This window comes from Lytechinus variegatus, chromosome 18 (genome assembly GCF_018143015.1).
Source record: "Lytechinus variegatus isolate NC3 chromosome 18, Lvar_3.0, whole genome shotgun sequence".
NCBI lineage: Eukaryota > Metazoa > Echinodermata > Echinoidea > Temnopleuroida > Toxopneustidae > Lytechinus > Lytechinus variegatus.
The window spans coordinates 18,399,197-18,415,293 of NC_054757.1; the positions used below are offsets into that span (position 1 = coordinate 18,399,197).

At 35.4% G+C, this 16,097-nt stretch overlaps 1 protein-coding gene across 2 annotated transcripts; it reads left to right on the plus strand.

The window, feature by feature from the left end:
* Nucleotides 1-163: 163 nt before the first annotated feature.
* Nucleotides 164-15,577, plus strand: LOC121405603. 2 transcript variants are annotated; one of them, XM_041596534.1, is made up of 3 exons: nt 164-318; nt 12,739-13,803; nt 14,661-15,577. In XM_041596534.1, exons 2-3 carry the CDS (start codon nt 13,660-13,662, stop codon nt 15,375-15,377), a joined length of 861 nt encoding a protein of 286 aa, XP_041452468.1. In that variant the 5' UTR covers nt 164-318; nt 12,739-13,659; the 3' UTR covers nt 15,378-15,577. The 2 variants fall into 2 exon arrangements, with proteins under 2 accessions (XP_041452468.1, XP_041452469.1); XM_041596535.1 differs by lacking the exon at nt 164-318 and adding an exon at nt 4,870-5,126.
* Nucleotides 15,578-16,097: the final 520 nt, after the last annotated feature.

The following is a 16,097-nucleotide window of genomic DNA, read 5'->3' on the forward strand; positions in this document are numbered from 1 at the left end:
CCCTTTGCATTATATCCTGTTTTATGTTTAATTTAAGGATTTGCATAAATCGGCGAAACGATAAAAACGATCCAATTGTACAAAGGTGAAGGGAAAGAGGTGATTGACATTTGAAAACCATGGATATAGAAGTTCCTCGTTATAGGTCACAGGCAACAGGATATTACTTTTTATTAGAGCATTTAAATACACGGAATGAAATCGATTTGATCGTTTTTAGTCGCTGAATCTGTAACATCAATTCTATAATTTGACATATTATAAAACAAATAGGGACCTATGGAATTAATGCTTTATTCCGCCTAGATCCAAACTCAGGTAAGCATTCTTCATTTGTTCACACTTAAACAGGGCTGTAGCAAAATTTTGATGAGGGAGGGGGCTCAAACATGTGTTGGTGTCCATAGATATGCGGGGGCACAAAATATATGGCATCATTGGTAGACTTCCTGCATGCGAGGTGGGTTTATAAGATGAGGGCTGTATATGTGAATAAAGATGATTGATGCGGTCTTCCTTTCCTTTGGATTTTGGCTTTTCTGAAAAAAAATTGAGATGCAAAAATATTGAACTTTTTGACACATAGAAATAGAAATAAACAATATTTTTTATTATGCCAAAATGATACAACGCATTATGTCTCAATTGCGACATTATGCGTCGCTGCGACATTAACTGTTTTAGCAGGGCCTCCATGACAGTGTATTGGATGCAACTGTTGTGTCGGCATGATATTTTATTATTTTCTTGTCACATTTTGACTAAAAAGGGGTTATTTCCAGGGGCGGATCCAGTCTTCGCAAATAGGGGGGGGGGGTGGATTTTTTTTTCAGCCATATCTTCCCCGATCGGCTGCTCGAAGATGATTTTTTGGTTTATTTGAAGGGGGTAGTCCTAATACTCACTTCTAGCTTTATTCTTATAAATCAACATACATAATAATCCTTATATAGTGCGAGCGCGAAGCGCGAGCTAATTTTTTTTTTAAATCTTATGTATTTTTCCCCTAAAATTTGAACATTCTGGGCAATGTTTGTTATTATGTGTATGCAACTAAATAATTACTACGAACGCGAAGCGTGAAAAGAAATGAACTGATGAAAAGATACTTGTTAAAGACTGCATGCAGTTAGCCATGAAGATAATTTCAAAATCAATTAATGCGAGCGCAAAGTGCGAGCTGAAATTTTGTGACATTTTTACCCACAAAGAATGGAAATTCTAAGCACGTTTTGTAACTTGAATAGAATAGGTATATAACCTTTGATGCAAGCGCGAGCGGAAAATTTCGAGAATTAGACATACCGAACGAGACACTATTCATGTTTTGTAAATCATGAAAGGGATGAGTAATTGGGAATCTTCCTTACATTGATAATGCGAGCACGAAGCGCGAGCAGAAAATTTGTATATAGGTTTTGAACTGATCGAAAAGATACCTTTTAAAGACTGCTTGCACTTAGCCATGAAGACTTTACATAGGCTATTTCAACAATTAAATAATGCGAGCGCGAAGCGCGAGCTGAAATTGTTGACATTTCTACGTAAAGAATGGAAAATTTTAATCATTTTTTGTAACTGTGAACAGGATAGCAATATAGGCCTAAATAAACAATTGATGCGAGCGCGAAGCGCGAGCGGAAAATTTCGAGATTTAGAACTACTGAACGAGACACTCTATTCATGTTTTGTAAATCATGAAAATCATTGGGAATCTTCCAATAACATCAATAATGCGAGCACAAAGCGCGAGCAGAAATTTTTTATATTGTGATCTGAAACTGGATAATGATTTAGATAGTTGAGTATCAGAATAAAAATGCGCGCGCGTATTTCATATTTAGACCTAGAATCTAGGCATTCTAAAGACATCTTTTATCTGGAAAAAAGTCCATTTCATCCCTATATTTCAAGCACTTTGTAGGAAAATTGTGAGGTGAATATGAATCGCACAATAACAAAGAGCAGATATTTTTCTTAATTTGAGTTTTGACATATAGGACCGGGACATCCTTAGGACACGTCGTCATATGAAAATGACGATTATCTTCCTATTCCTCTTGCTAAGCGCGAGATGAAACAAAAGGGACAATTTTAGTTATTAAATTAATATCTTATTCATTAATGCCTAATGAGGGCGCGAAATCTGATGATAATATGGCCTGAAACTGGACATTTCAAGCACTATTGCAATCATAAATAGGATGCATCGGTTAATAAATTTTCAACCACAAATACGAGCGCAAATTGCGAGCCAAAACTTTTGATAAACTGTCATGAAAAGGGGATTTTATTTTGTTGTATAATCAATATTGAGACATACATAACTCGCCAATGGAAATGAGAGCGTGCAGCGCTAGCTCATTCGTTTTGACAATCAGACTGAAAAGTGGTATTTTGAAAACTTCATGGAATACACGAATATATTAGGTACCTGATAAATCACAATTTGCGAGCGCGCAGCGGGAGCAGAAAATGTTAATATTCAAACCATAAAACTGACATTTTTACAGAGCACTTTTTAAAAATCCATTTGTAAATAACACAAAATAATGAAAGTTCGATTTCCGAGGTGAATATGTTTTGTATATTGACTTCCAAACTTGATATTTAAACTCCATATTGAACAAAATATGAAAATCACCTAACAGGCAACGCGAGCGCGAAGCGCGAGCGAAAATTTTATATAGTGACATGAAAGATTCTGTTTATTTTCCACGTCTTCCCCTCCTCTTATTTTATTCACTCGTTTTCTTCCTCTTCTTAATTCTCCTCTTTTTCTTTTTCTTTTCTCTTTTCTCTTTTTCCTGCTTTTTTTGCTCCGCCAATAGGGGGAGGGGCGTCCCTCCTGAATCCGCCTATGATTTATGACCCGAAATGATTACAGCAAAATATGACTGGACATACTGATGTATCTTAAACCATTTTTTTCAAGAATTCAAATTTCCTCTAACTCATAACAGGCGCTGATACTGGGCGAAAAAATTTGACCCCCTAAAGAAAAAACAAATTGCCTTCATTTTGAGAGAGTGATGCCCCCTTTTTGTTGCCTGTCACTTTTTTTTCTGAAAACCAAAATTCTTTCCGTTTTTAGTAACAGGAAACCAAAAGGCCCTTCAAGCATTATTTAATGAGTGATATATTTTTTTAAATTCTTTTTCTTTTCATAATTTTTGGAACAAAATGAACCAAATCCTGGACCCCAGGGTATATAAAGAGGTCAACAATTTATTATAACACTGTCTTCTAAAAAACACAGTTATCCTTTAAAAAAATCAATAAAAGGAAATGAAATCAGAGTTCAATGTTCAGTTCAAGAGTTGGGTGGATGGCATTGCTTGCCTTCCAGAGAGCCAGTTGCAGATCCAGGGGGGGGGGGCCGTGCCCCCTTGAGAAGCAAATTAAAAATTTGCAATGTAAAAATGCCGTACGTTGAAAGAGAAGTGTGCCCCCCCCCTGAAAGTGAAGACATTTTTTCCTTATTTTTTTGCTTGTTAAATTATTTCTGGGTGCGAAGTCTCCATCATTTTCAGTTGAAAACCCTTTTTTTTTGCCTGTCAAATTTTTGCTAAAAATGTGCCCCCCCCCTTGGAATATCCTGGATCCGCCCCTGCACAGAGCCATGGATAAGGGAAAAAATTGTCACGGATATGAACTTTATTCATGAGAGAATAATGACAGAGAGAAAAAAAATCGAGCACAAAGGAAAGGTGGCTCTCTCTCGGCGTTGCAGATATTCTTCATTCAAAATAACCTCCAGTGGTGGGCCAACTAAACGAAATTGAACAAAAGATGTCATCATTATTAATAGCTGCACAGTATCATGAATATGCAGAGCTGGGCTATTTTTGTTTCAAAATGTTAAACGAATTCCTACTGACAATGTGGAGTTATGATGAAATCAGAAAAATGAGCCTGATATTGGAGGTTCTGACTTTGGATGAGATTTTAGTCCACCCCCCTTGTGATTTTTTTTTCTCCAAGTATTGAAAGGGGGAGCATGAATTCAATAAAAATGCGAGGTCTAATTTTTGTTGCTGAAAGTATAGGCCTATGCCGTCACATTAAGATCTTTCTGACCCCCACACCATCAAAATATCCTGGCGCTGCCCCTAGCTAAATGACGGGGTCACTTGGGGGAAACCTTTATTTGTTTTTATTTATTTCTAGTCACATTCGACTAGAATGGAGTAATTAGGGCTATGAATACAACTTGCGCTCAATTGACCGTCTAGTCATTTTGATTTGTTTGTTTAAAGAGAGCAAGATTTTAAGCAGAGGGGTAATATGAGGTACAAAACTTGATGGATCTAGTTTAGGTGATACAGTGCACTTTTAGGGCAAGTTTACGAGCGGATGAAGCGAGCGAGTCCGTAAAATACATGATATACATAAAACATATAAATCGGCCAGATTTCAAATTCATATATTCGATGGTAAGAAAATAAAATTACCATGATTGAGCATAATACGTTTTCTTACCATTTTGGGGCAACACCCCTCCCCTAAAATACTATCATTAGGCGAGAAATGTTGAGAACAGTTATAGGACAGGTGTAAAAGCTAAGAAATATCGTATTGTGAAATATCATATTGTGAATTATTCATTGTATTGTGAATAATTTTTTATAGCAGTGGGGACGAGCTACAAGTTCTTTTCGTGACCTCGAGGTCACCCGAGTATTATGATATCGGTATTCCCTTTCAGAGCGATTTTGATCTTTGGCCAAGAACTTGGATCCCGCAAATCTGACACAAGACGAGAGGGAACATGTGATATTGTTTTTATTTACACCCCCCCCCCTTCTCTCTCTTTCTTCTCTATACACTAACGTGGATCGCGTTGGTACAATTTCGCACACTTGGTAATCATAATCAGGTACTCAAAACATCTACAGATCTGGCTGAGTGGCGGTCGTTGAGTATTATCAGTCATTATCATTACATCCAATTGTTCTACGATCTTGTGATTATACGTGTATTTAACACTTGTTAAGTGTTGACTTCAAAACGTACGTTTCAATCTGTTTTTCGACACTGCTTTTATAAACCGTGGATTCCCAGTGGACGTCTGTTTGTAATCATGCCGTTCGTTCTTCTCCATTGTGAAATAGGTCCTGTGTGATGTAAGTAAAAAAATTGTATGTAAAAATTGTCAATATTTGTTATCTGCCCTTGAATTTATACATATCGTTAAGATCGAACTGCATCAGAACTTTTCTTAATGTTGCCCCCGGATGTTGCCGCTATAATGCCTTAGTTTTGTTGATCGAAAATGAATAGCAAAGAATATAGGATATGATGAAATTTTTTATTTATTTTATTTCCGTTTTATTTCAGCAGGGTAGCCCTTTCAGTTACAAAACTGCTCTACCAAGGGGCCCTGCACAATAAAAAAGACAAGAACATAGAAATAACAATTTACACAAAAAACGTAAAACTAAATACTTAACTACAAATATTTACTCAATCAAAATTACATTAAATTAAAATTTAAAAACTTACTTCACATACAAGCAGAGTTTTTACATTAAGTTTAAATTAAATAAAAAAATTACACAACTATAATATTTACATTAAATCAAAGTTAATACTGCTTTTTTTTAAATTCGGAGTTAAAATTCTAGATTGTTTCTTAAATATTGGAAAAGATGTTATATTTTGCATATTCTGGGGTAAACTGTTCCATAGATTTGAACCATAAAAATGCACAGATTTCTTGTAATACTCTGTTCGAGGTGTTTTGATTTTTAATGGGCAAGAATGTGCATATCGAGTTTGAAAGGTAATATCACGATAAACAATAATTTCCTTTAAATATGTTGGAACTAAATCGTTAATTAATTTAAACATAATGAGGTAAGTCTGATACTGTTGTCTTTGTACAATGGTTTGCCAGTTTAGTTGGGTGCGAAGAACATTGGAAGGTATTGAAAAATCAGCATTAAAAATCAGACGAGCATACTTGTTTTGGAGTTTTTGTATTTTCTTAATATTGCACTTACTGGTTCTGCCCCAAATAACGATACCATAATCAATATGTGGCAAGATTAATGCATTATATAACATGATTAATATATTTTGCGGAATATTGTGCTTTATCTGTCTGATACAACCAATTATTTTTGAAATCTTCGTAAATACCTTTTCAATATGTTTGTTCCATGAAAGACAATCATCCAGAACAATACCTAAATATTTAAATTCATAAACCTGCTCGATAATTTCTTTTTTATATTTTATAATCAAATTAGCATTTTTAACTTTCCTTTTTGACCCAATCAACATACTTTTGCATTTCTTTAAATTCAATTCTAAGTTATTAGATTCTACCCAGTTACATATCTTGGTAAATTCTTTTTGGAGTAATTTAGATACTGTATTAATATTTCTGTCTTTACAAAAAACAGCAGCATCATCCGCATATAAACACAATTTCGTATTTGTTAAATATGGTAAACTGCACATATCATTTATAAATATAGAAAAAAGAAGAGGTCCCAATATAGACCCCTGAGGAATCCCCAACTTTATATTTTATATTTTGTAAATCTGACAGGATGCCTTGAAAGGACACGCACTGCTGACGATCAGAAAAGTAATTTTTAAACCAGTTTAATTCGCTGTCCTTAAAACCATATCTAAATAATTTATGCAGCAAAATAGTGTGTGATACAGAATCAAACACCCGTTTGAAATCCAAAAATAAACATCCTGTTACAAAACCACCGTCAATATTTTTTAAAACGTATTCATTCAAATCTAACAAAACAGTTGTCGTTGAGTGCAGTAGGCGAAAACCTGATTGACAATGACTTAATAATTGATTTGAAGTAAAATAATTGTACACCTGTTCGTGTATTGCCTTTTCCAAAATTTTCATCAAATGACATATGACTGAAATGGGTCTATAACTGTTAATATCGTCCTTTTTTCCAGTTTTGAAAACTGGAGTTACCTTTGCTTTTTTCCAGTCAATAGGTATAATTGCAGAGTTAAGGGATAAATTGAAAAGGTAGGTTAATGGTTTTAAAATAAAAGGCGTTGCAATCTTCAAAAGATACGGGTGCAGGTTGTCAAGACCACACGATTTACGACTGTTCAGTTTTAACATCACCCTTTGAACAAATTCACGTGTAACATTGGTGAACATAAATGATTTATTTGTAAATGGTTTCGAATGCGATGAACAATATACAGGTTTCTCAACACTTCGAGTAAAGAAGCGATTAAATTTATTAGAAATTTCAGTAGCGTCTGTCACAACAACACCACCATTACGTAATCCAATACAATGACTCTTCTTATTGGTAGTCAACCTTTTTAACGTCTTCTAAGTGTTACCAAAGTCACCAACATGTTCTGTAAATTCTTCAGTAAAGTATTTCCTTTTTAAGTATTTATTCAAATTATTAACTTTATTACGGATTTTCTGAAATTCAATCCAATAAGAATCCTCATTTGTTTCGTCAAATTTTAATTTCAAATAATCACGCTGGCGTGCTAATAGAATATACTCTTTATTTATCCACGGTGCTCTCACAGTTTTTTTCCTGATAGAAATAAATGGTGCATGTTTATCACATAATGTCATAAAATGTTTCTTAAAATAACCCCAAGCTGATTCAACATCAGTAATTTCGTAAATATTTTCCCAAGACATATTTTCACCTTCTCTCAAAAAATCGTTAACATTAAATTTTCGAAAAGATCGACATTTACTAACAAACGGCTTTTTACGAACAGTTGAGTCTTTTAGATTCACGTAAACAAGGGAATGATCACTTATACCAAGTGAAATCACGCCTTTTCGGGCAAACTGTTTCGTTTTAGGTAACAAAATTAAATCAATACATGTTCTACTATTAAGTGTTATTCTAGTTGGTTCTTGGATTATTTGTTCATTGAAAAAATGTACATAGATCATGCATCTTCTGACTCAGACTATTTTTTGTAGACATATTGCAATTAAAATCTCCTAAGATCACAATGTTGTATGAAATTAGATTAACCACATCAATATTTCTCTCCAAAGTTACAAAATAATCAGCTGAAGAGTTAGGGGGTCGATATAGAATACAAACATACAGCGAACTTGAACCCCTGATTTTTATTTCAAGCCAAAGAATTTCAAGATCGTCACTTTCAAAATCTACTCTACGTTTATATGATAATGAGGATTTGATATAACAACAAACTCCACCACCCTGAGCATTTCTGTTTTTCCTCTCTAATTCATATCCATCCACCGACAAATCTGCACAAACCTCTTCATCTAACCATGTTTCAGAAATGGAAAATATATCAAAAGGATTGAGTGCCAAATATTGCTGTATATGATCCAATTTACCCCTTAAACTTCGCACATTGAGGTGAGAAATATTAAAACCATTGTTTTGAAAAAGTACACGTTCATTCGTAAAATAATCGTCCGGTGGATAAAAAATATCTTGGTTTATAGATTCACACTGTTCCCCATAATTTGTATCGAAAAAGTGCATCTCCTTCAAAGTACAAGGAGAGCAAATCCAATCTACATCACTTTTAAAATCCTTTAAAGTAACTCCACATTTAACGTGGCACCATTTACAACAAATAATACAAATAATGCCATTTTGATTATATCTTACTGGTTTTTTACACATAATGCACGGGTATTTCTGGTTAAAAGGTAAGTCAGTGTTCAGTTGTTCTACCATATGGTAAAGCAAAGCAAGGCATATTTAACCAGATGAAATCAGTCACTTACTCATTGTCATCACTCCTTTCAGTTCGATCAAGTTTTTCGATGTCGGCGGAGGATGTGATTGGTACTTTCTTGTTGTCATGTGTAAGGGCTGTTATGCGACCGTCCAAAGTCCACACTTTCTTTACTTTCTTGTGCTTGCGGAGATCAGCGAAAAGACGTTGAATAGAATGGTATACAGAATAAAATAGAAAATAAATGTTATAGAATGGAATGGAATAGAAACTAGAATAGAATAGAATAGAACAGAATAGAAATTGAATAGAACGGCATGGAATGGGATAGAATGGAATGGAATAGAATATAGTAGAAAGGAATAGAATAGAATGGAATGGAATAATGAAATGGAACTATGTAATAGAATAGACTGGAACAGAATATAGAATGGAATTGAATGTAATAAAATAGAATGGAATGGAATAGAATAGGATGGAATGGATTGGAATAGAATAGGATGGAATGGATTGGAATGGAATGGAATGGAATAGAGTAGAAAGGAATAGAATAGAATGGAATGGAATAATGAAATGGAACTATGTAATAGAATAGACTGGAACAGAATAGAATAGAATGGAATTGAATATAATAAAATATAATGGAATGGAATGGAATAGAATAGGATGGAATGGATTGGAATAGAATGGAATAGAATAGGAATGGAATGTAATTAAATGGAATGGAATAGAGTAGAATTGAATAGAATAGAATGGAATGGAATAATGAAATGGAACTATGTAATAGATTAGACTGGAACAGAATAGAATAGAATGGAATGGAATAGAATGGAATGGAATAGAAGGGGATGGAATGAAGTAGAATAGAATGGAATGGAATAGAAGGGGATGGAATGAAATAGAATAGAATAGAATGGAATGGAATAGAATAGAAACTAGAATATGATAGAATAGAATGAAATAGAATGGACTGGAATGAAATAGAATAGAATGGAATGGAATAGAAACGAAACTAGAATATGATAGAATAGATTGGAATAGAATGGGATGAAAAAGAATAGAAAAGATAGTTTATTAGAATAGAAACGAATAAAACTACGTACTAATTTGACTCGTATTAATATAAAATAATTTACATAATCAAAATGCCCATCAGTTGTGAACAGAAAATCTAACAGGCCCATCACGTACGCCCTTTGGAAACTTTTGTATTTACAGTGGGGGTAAAAACGTTGGCAAAATTCCAACTCTATATTTTATATCATTATGTTCAGATGTATAGACCAGTGGTTACTCATTGTCTGGTTTTGCAGACATTCATGTTTGCGTCTGCTTGATACTATTGTAGTAACGATTTTTATGACTAGAGTGTAAACTAATTAGGGATCGTGATCGGGAATCATCATGATACAGTTATGAAATGATTTTCTTTATGTGGATTTTAATAGATGAAACGAACAGTGTAGGCCTAATCAATCACTGTTTCTCTCAGATCCAGTCTCTTAAAGGTCAAGTCCACCTCAAAAAAATGTTGATTTGAATCAATAGAGAAAAATCAGACAAGCACAATGCTGAAAATTTCATCAAAATCGGATGTAAAATAAGAAAGTTATGACATTTCAAAGTTTCACTTATTTTCAACAATATAGTTATATGAACGAGCCAGTTACATCCCAATGAGAGAGTCGATGATGTCACTCACTATTTATTTTGTTTTTTATTGTTTGAATTATACAATATTTCAATTTTTACGAATTTGACGATTAGAACCTCCTTGCCTGAAGCACAAAATGTTAAAATAATGGAATTCCACGTGTTCAGGGAGGAATGAAACTCCATTTCACATGACAATAACGAGAAAATAAAAATATTTCGTATTTCATATAATAAAATACAAAAGAATTAGTGAGTGAGTGATGTCATCAACTCTCTCATTTGGATGTAACTGGCTCGTTCATATAACTATTTTGTTGAAAATAAGCGAAACTTTAAAATGCCATAACTTTCTTATTTTACATCTGATTTTGATGAAATTTTCAGTGTTATGCTTGTTGAATTTTTCTCTTTTTATTCAAATCAAGTTTTAGTTGGGGTGGACTTGTCCTTTAAGTAATACTGTATTATTCCGTTTCACCAAAGTCACGTAATATACCATCTGTTTGAATTAACCTCACATTTTTTGGTTGTTGTTTTTAGTTTGTAAGATGGAGTTGTTAGCAACGGGAAAAAACAGTAGGCCTAATGGGCTTACAAAAATAATAATTGTGCCCGTGCACTCTACAGAGTGGATTTGGGGCATTATAAATCACAGGCATACATGTATCATTATCACGGCAGTAGTAGAAGAACAAGAAGAAGAAGTAGTAGTAGTAGTAGTAGAAGTAGTAGAAGTAGCAGGAGTAGTAGTAGTTGCAGCAGCAGTAGTAGTAGTTGCAGCAGCAGCAGTAGTAGTAGTGTTGGTAGTAGTAGTAGTTGCAGCAGAGAGTAGTAGTATATAGTAGTAGTAGTAGTAGAAGTAGAAGTAGTAGTAGTAGTAGTAGTAGTAGTACATGTAGTAGTAGTAGTAGTAGTAGTAGTAGTAGTAGTAGTAGTAGTAGTGTAAATTCAAATCACTTCAATGATTTTTTTAAGTCACGAGTCGCAGCTTATAACTGATTTTTTAAGTATACAATTAAAGTACAAACAATCACTACGATAAGAAATATGTAGTTAATAAGGTAAGATTATAGGCTATTAAAATGAATATACACAATATAACGAGGTTGTTGGGAGAAAGTTAAAACAACAAAACAGCAGGTTTTAAGAGATCCTTAAAATATTATATTAAGTAAAAGTCTTGCCTTTCTCGTTCATGCTTAAAATATCATATTGCAAAGCAGTAATTGACTCATTGACTGGGCATGTCAATGAGCCAAAATCCTCATGATCACTGATGGCACAGGAAATTCAAGATTCAAGATTCAAGAAGTTTATTTCATTTCCAAAACAAATATAAATCGAATGCAAATACAAATCAAAGTACGAATACAAAATAATTTTTAACTTAGCATAATTATATAACAAACGCTTGTATAAAAAAGCGTATATGGAAATGAGGGGATCCACTAAAAAAGCATTGCTTGTAGAGCGTGGATCCCCTATAGCTAGTTGAATAAATAATTTATATAAAGCATTTAAGACAAGATATGATATTAAAATCCTCACATTTCACCATTTTCTTTTCCTTTTTCCTTCTACCCCCCCTTTTTTTTTTGGGGGGGGGCGTAAAATTTTCTTTTATGGTGGGGTCGACCCCGGATACGTTCTATGCACCAGCACGTGTATTTCAACCTATTTACAAATAAATTGGGGAAAAATTCAGCATGCATGCATCAAATTTACATCTGTACTGTTTTGAATTTTATATACATGCAGACACCCCTTCCTCTTCCACTTCATCTTCTTCTCCTCCTCCTTCTTTTTCTTCTGCTTCTTCCTTTCTCTCTTTCACCTTTCTTCTACTTCCTCATCCTCTCTTTTAGCATCACCTATTCTCCTCCTACTTCTTATTCTTCTTCTTCTTCCCCTTCTCCTCCTTCCTTTTCTCATCCCTTTATACAATTCTTTGTATGTTTTGTTTACTTGTCAACTTTTTATCGGGAAAATGTGCACCCTTTTGTAAAATCCTGGATCCGCCCTGCCACCCTCTACCCCATTCTCTCTCCATCTCCATCTATCTCTCGCTCTCAAATTTCTTATCATACATTCCTTTTCTACTATCTTTCCTATGCTCTCTCACTTTTCTCTCTCTCTCTCTGCTCCATCTTATTGTATTACTTTATGAAATACACAGATCTTTATAAGTTGATTTTTATAATGGATTCAATCTATCTTTAAAACCTACAATTCTATATACACTATACTTTTATCTATATATATGTCATTTTATTTTCATTGTAATGTCATTGTAAATCAGCCCTTTCAGCTCTGTTGTTAGCTAATATTTATAGGTGTATATAGAAACCAATAAATTTGGTATTTCGTTTCTATTTCCTGCAGATATCTTCCATCACAAAGCATCTAGACATCAAACCTTAACACAGGAGTTTCAAGCCGAACGACAGGGACACACGGAAAGCGAAATGCAAACATATCATTCTGGAAAGTAAACCCCATTCGCTAATGTTTAATCATCTTGTTAACACCATCGATGTACACGGAGCAGGATAACATTGGCATGGAGGAATTTCTCTCTCAGATTTTCACACCATGTTGACAATGTTCCAGGATCATTCTCAGTAAATTGAAAACTCATTCGCTCGTTTGAAGTGTAATCCCGTGAAGCAACTCATTGGACATCTGATACAGTTTTGGGTTATTCAAACATTGCGTCCTCCTGATGTGAAAGAGATATTGTCAACACGGTTAATGCACTGTTTGTTAACTTTAACATCCAGGCGAGATGTCTTGATACATTCTCTCTCAAGTCTGAACTGTATCTTTTCACCATCCCGGGTCACTCAGAACTGTTCACTCCTGAATATTTCACGTGTTGCAAAGGCAATTGGACATGTTGGAATGAATTTGAAATGAATCGATAGAGCAACGACAGGGTACCGTCTTGAGTAGGCCTACTGAGTCTTGAACATCTTAGTCTGGTTAGCTGTACCTGAGCCGAGTTTTCAGAGTAAGGAGTGAATCACTGTCTTGATCCGTCAGAGAAAACATCCCTGACCTTAAACTTGAAGTGCCGAGTTCTGAACCCTTTAAGCGACATTGGGCTTGCATCTGTTGCCATCTGAAAACAAAATTTTAGCGCAAGGATAAGTCAGATTAAAGAAACTTGAGATACACGGTTATGAACCCTTCCTAGAAGCGATATTTGTCGCCGTAATATTTCCTTCTGGATGAGCCGAACATTTAGAGCAAGGAGCGAATCACCTGATCAGTCAGAGATAACATAAAACCCTAAAACTTGAGATGCATGGTTCAGAACCCTTCCTTAGCGACCTTGGGCTTGTACCCGTCGCCACCGGGGAGAGGGATGCATCGTTGCACCTCTACCGCCGCAATAGCTGCCATCAGGAAAGACTACATCAGGATCTCCAAAGGCTAAGGCATCAGGTAAGGTTCCAACCCGGGGGTTACAAGAAGCCATAGATCAGAAGGGTCCAAGTTGCCTTTCTTTCCCGGCGGTGTGGATATCAACAATTACCAGTCTGGTTGCTCCAAGATTAGCCTGGAAGCGTTTCAGTCTTATGGTGAATTGAAATTAGGCATGCAGGACAGTAAAGATGGAACAGTCACATTTGTGAAACTGACTCTACAAAAGTTGGCGATTAATCGCTATATGAAATGTCCTATCAAGATCATTGTTGCACACGCATTTTGTTAGGAGGAACCAATCTGAACTGTTCTTTTAAATTATATAGTGATCGAATGCTAACCTTTGTGCTACGGGGGCCCAGACCAACCAAAGCTGTTACTGGATGTCCATTGACATACCAATTTGGGGTTAGTTTACAGAGTCAAATAAGGTCATCAAGGTAAAACAAATGACACACAAACTCGATACCAAAAAGGATAGTACATACGCGATATGAGGTCCGTATTAAAGCGAAAGTTTGTCTATACAGATTCCGAGATCCAAATATTGTTATAAAACTGCAAGATTATTGATTGATAGACTTGTGAGACGGTTTGAAGCCAAGGGCCCTGTAGCATAAAGCTTAGCTATTGATTGCGGATTGTAAAAGAAATAATCCGATGCAATCAATCGTAAATCAGCCAAACGACCATTTTGCTAAGTTTTGTGTTACACACTTCAAACCATTTCTCGCTCTCTCTCTTGGAAGGATTTTATCATTGAAAAAAAATGCTATATGAATTTCATTTTATCTACCTAAGTATTATCTTCACATGAGGATCGATTTAATTTGCATTGAGAAATAAATTTGTCCTATTCGTATCTTTCTATACAGCAAGAACAAGTGTTGCGGAGAGCCAACCGTGAAATCATCGATCTGAACTTGGAACAGAAAAAGCGTCGAGAGAATCTCAACCGAACCCGACGTCGATCAGAGTGTCTTGGTACTCTACGACATCCAGACTCTACACACGGTGATCACCACCCATTCAGTAGATACCATTCAAGCAGCCAGAGCAGTATTCACAGAACCACCTCCCGCTCGCCATCATCACCGACGTCGTCGACCAGCGGGTCGTTTCCACGACGTCGAGCATCGATCGACACGCCGACAAGTCTTCCACCGTTACCACGCGCCACAACGACGATTGAAGCTTCAAACTCGAGTCCAGTTGAGCGTCCGAAATCGAGATCGCCCGAGCAGCTGCATTCGAGTTCATCGACCTCGATGACCACTAAATCCTCGGCTTCGATACATGAGATATACATGGACTCCAAGTCGAAGAAAGACTTCACGAGACTGAAGAAGTTGTCTGACCGGTGGCGCAACGCGGCGCAACAGGTCACCAACGTCGATCGGACGGGCAAACCTCCCATTCCGACGAGCTCGTTTGCCGGATCGTCCACCGGAAAGGACCACGAGGTTCACAAGACGTCGAAAGTTTTCGACAGGTTGAGTATGAATACCAAAGCCACTGCGATGTCCTCGGACAATTTCCTTAAGGTGCTCAAGCACAAATACAAGACTCGTGATGCACCCTCGAAGACATAGTGAATCCCCATTCAAGTCATTCGAAGTTATTGTTCTTTTGAAATGACACAGAGATTTCAACAGTATTTTGTGGGGAGTGTTATTGCGTAAAAGAAATCTTATTACTTGTAAAATGGTTTACCTTTCAGCCGATTTTCGTATTCTCTCTTTTTATTTCATTCACTTATTTTATTCTTATTCATTCATTCATTCATTCACTCATTCATTTATTCATTCATTCACTCACTCACTCATTCATTCATCATTCATTCATTCATTCATTTATTCATTCATCCATTCATTCATTCATTCATTCATTTATTCAGTTTTTTGTTTATTCATCTTATTTTTATTTGTTGGGGAGAGGGGGTTCCTTCATCACAACTTATCTCTTCAATTCTCTGGGTCCCATCTTACAAAGAGCTACGATTGATCCAATCAATCCTAACTGTATGGAAATCCATCAGTGTCATATTTTTTTATACAAGAAATTTGCTCAATGTCCTTTGAAAACAAAAAGAAGCATACTGAATTGTCAAGAAAACAGTGAACGTATGAATTATGATATCATTTCTAGAAAATATATTGAACAAACATGTATTTCAGATGTTGACATTGCTGGCTTTCCATAGATGCGATTGATCAGATCAATCGCAACTCTTTGTAAGACGGGCCTCTGGTCTCTACAAACTTTCTTTCGAAGTCATTTTTTAATTCAACTTTTCTTCTCTTTCAGTTTGA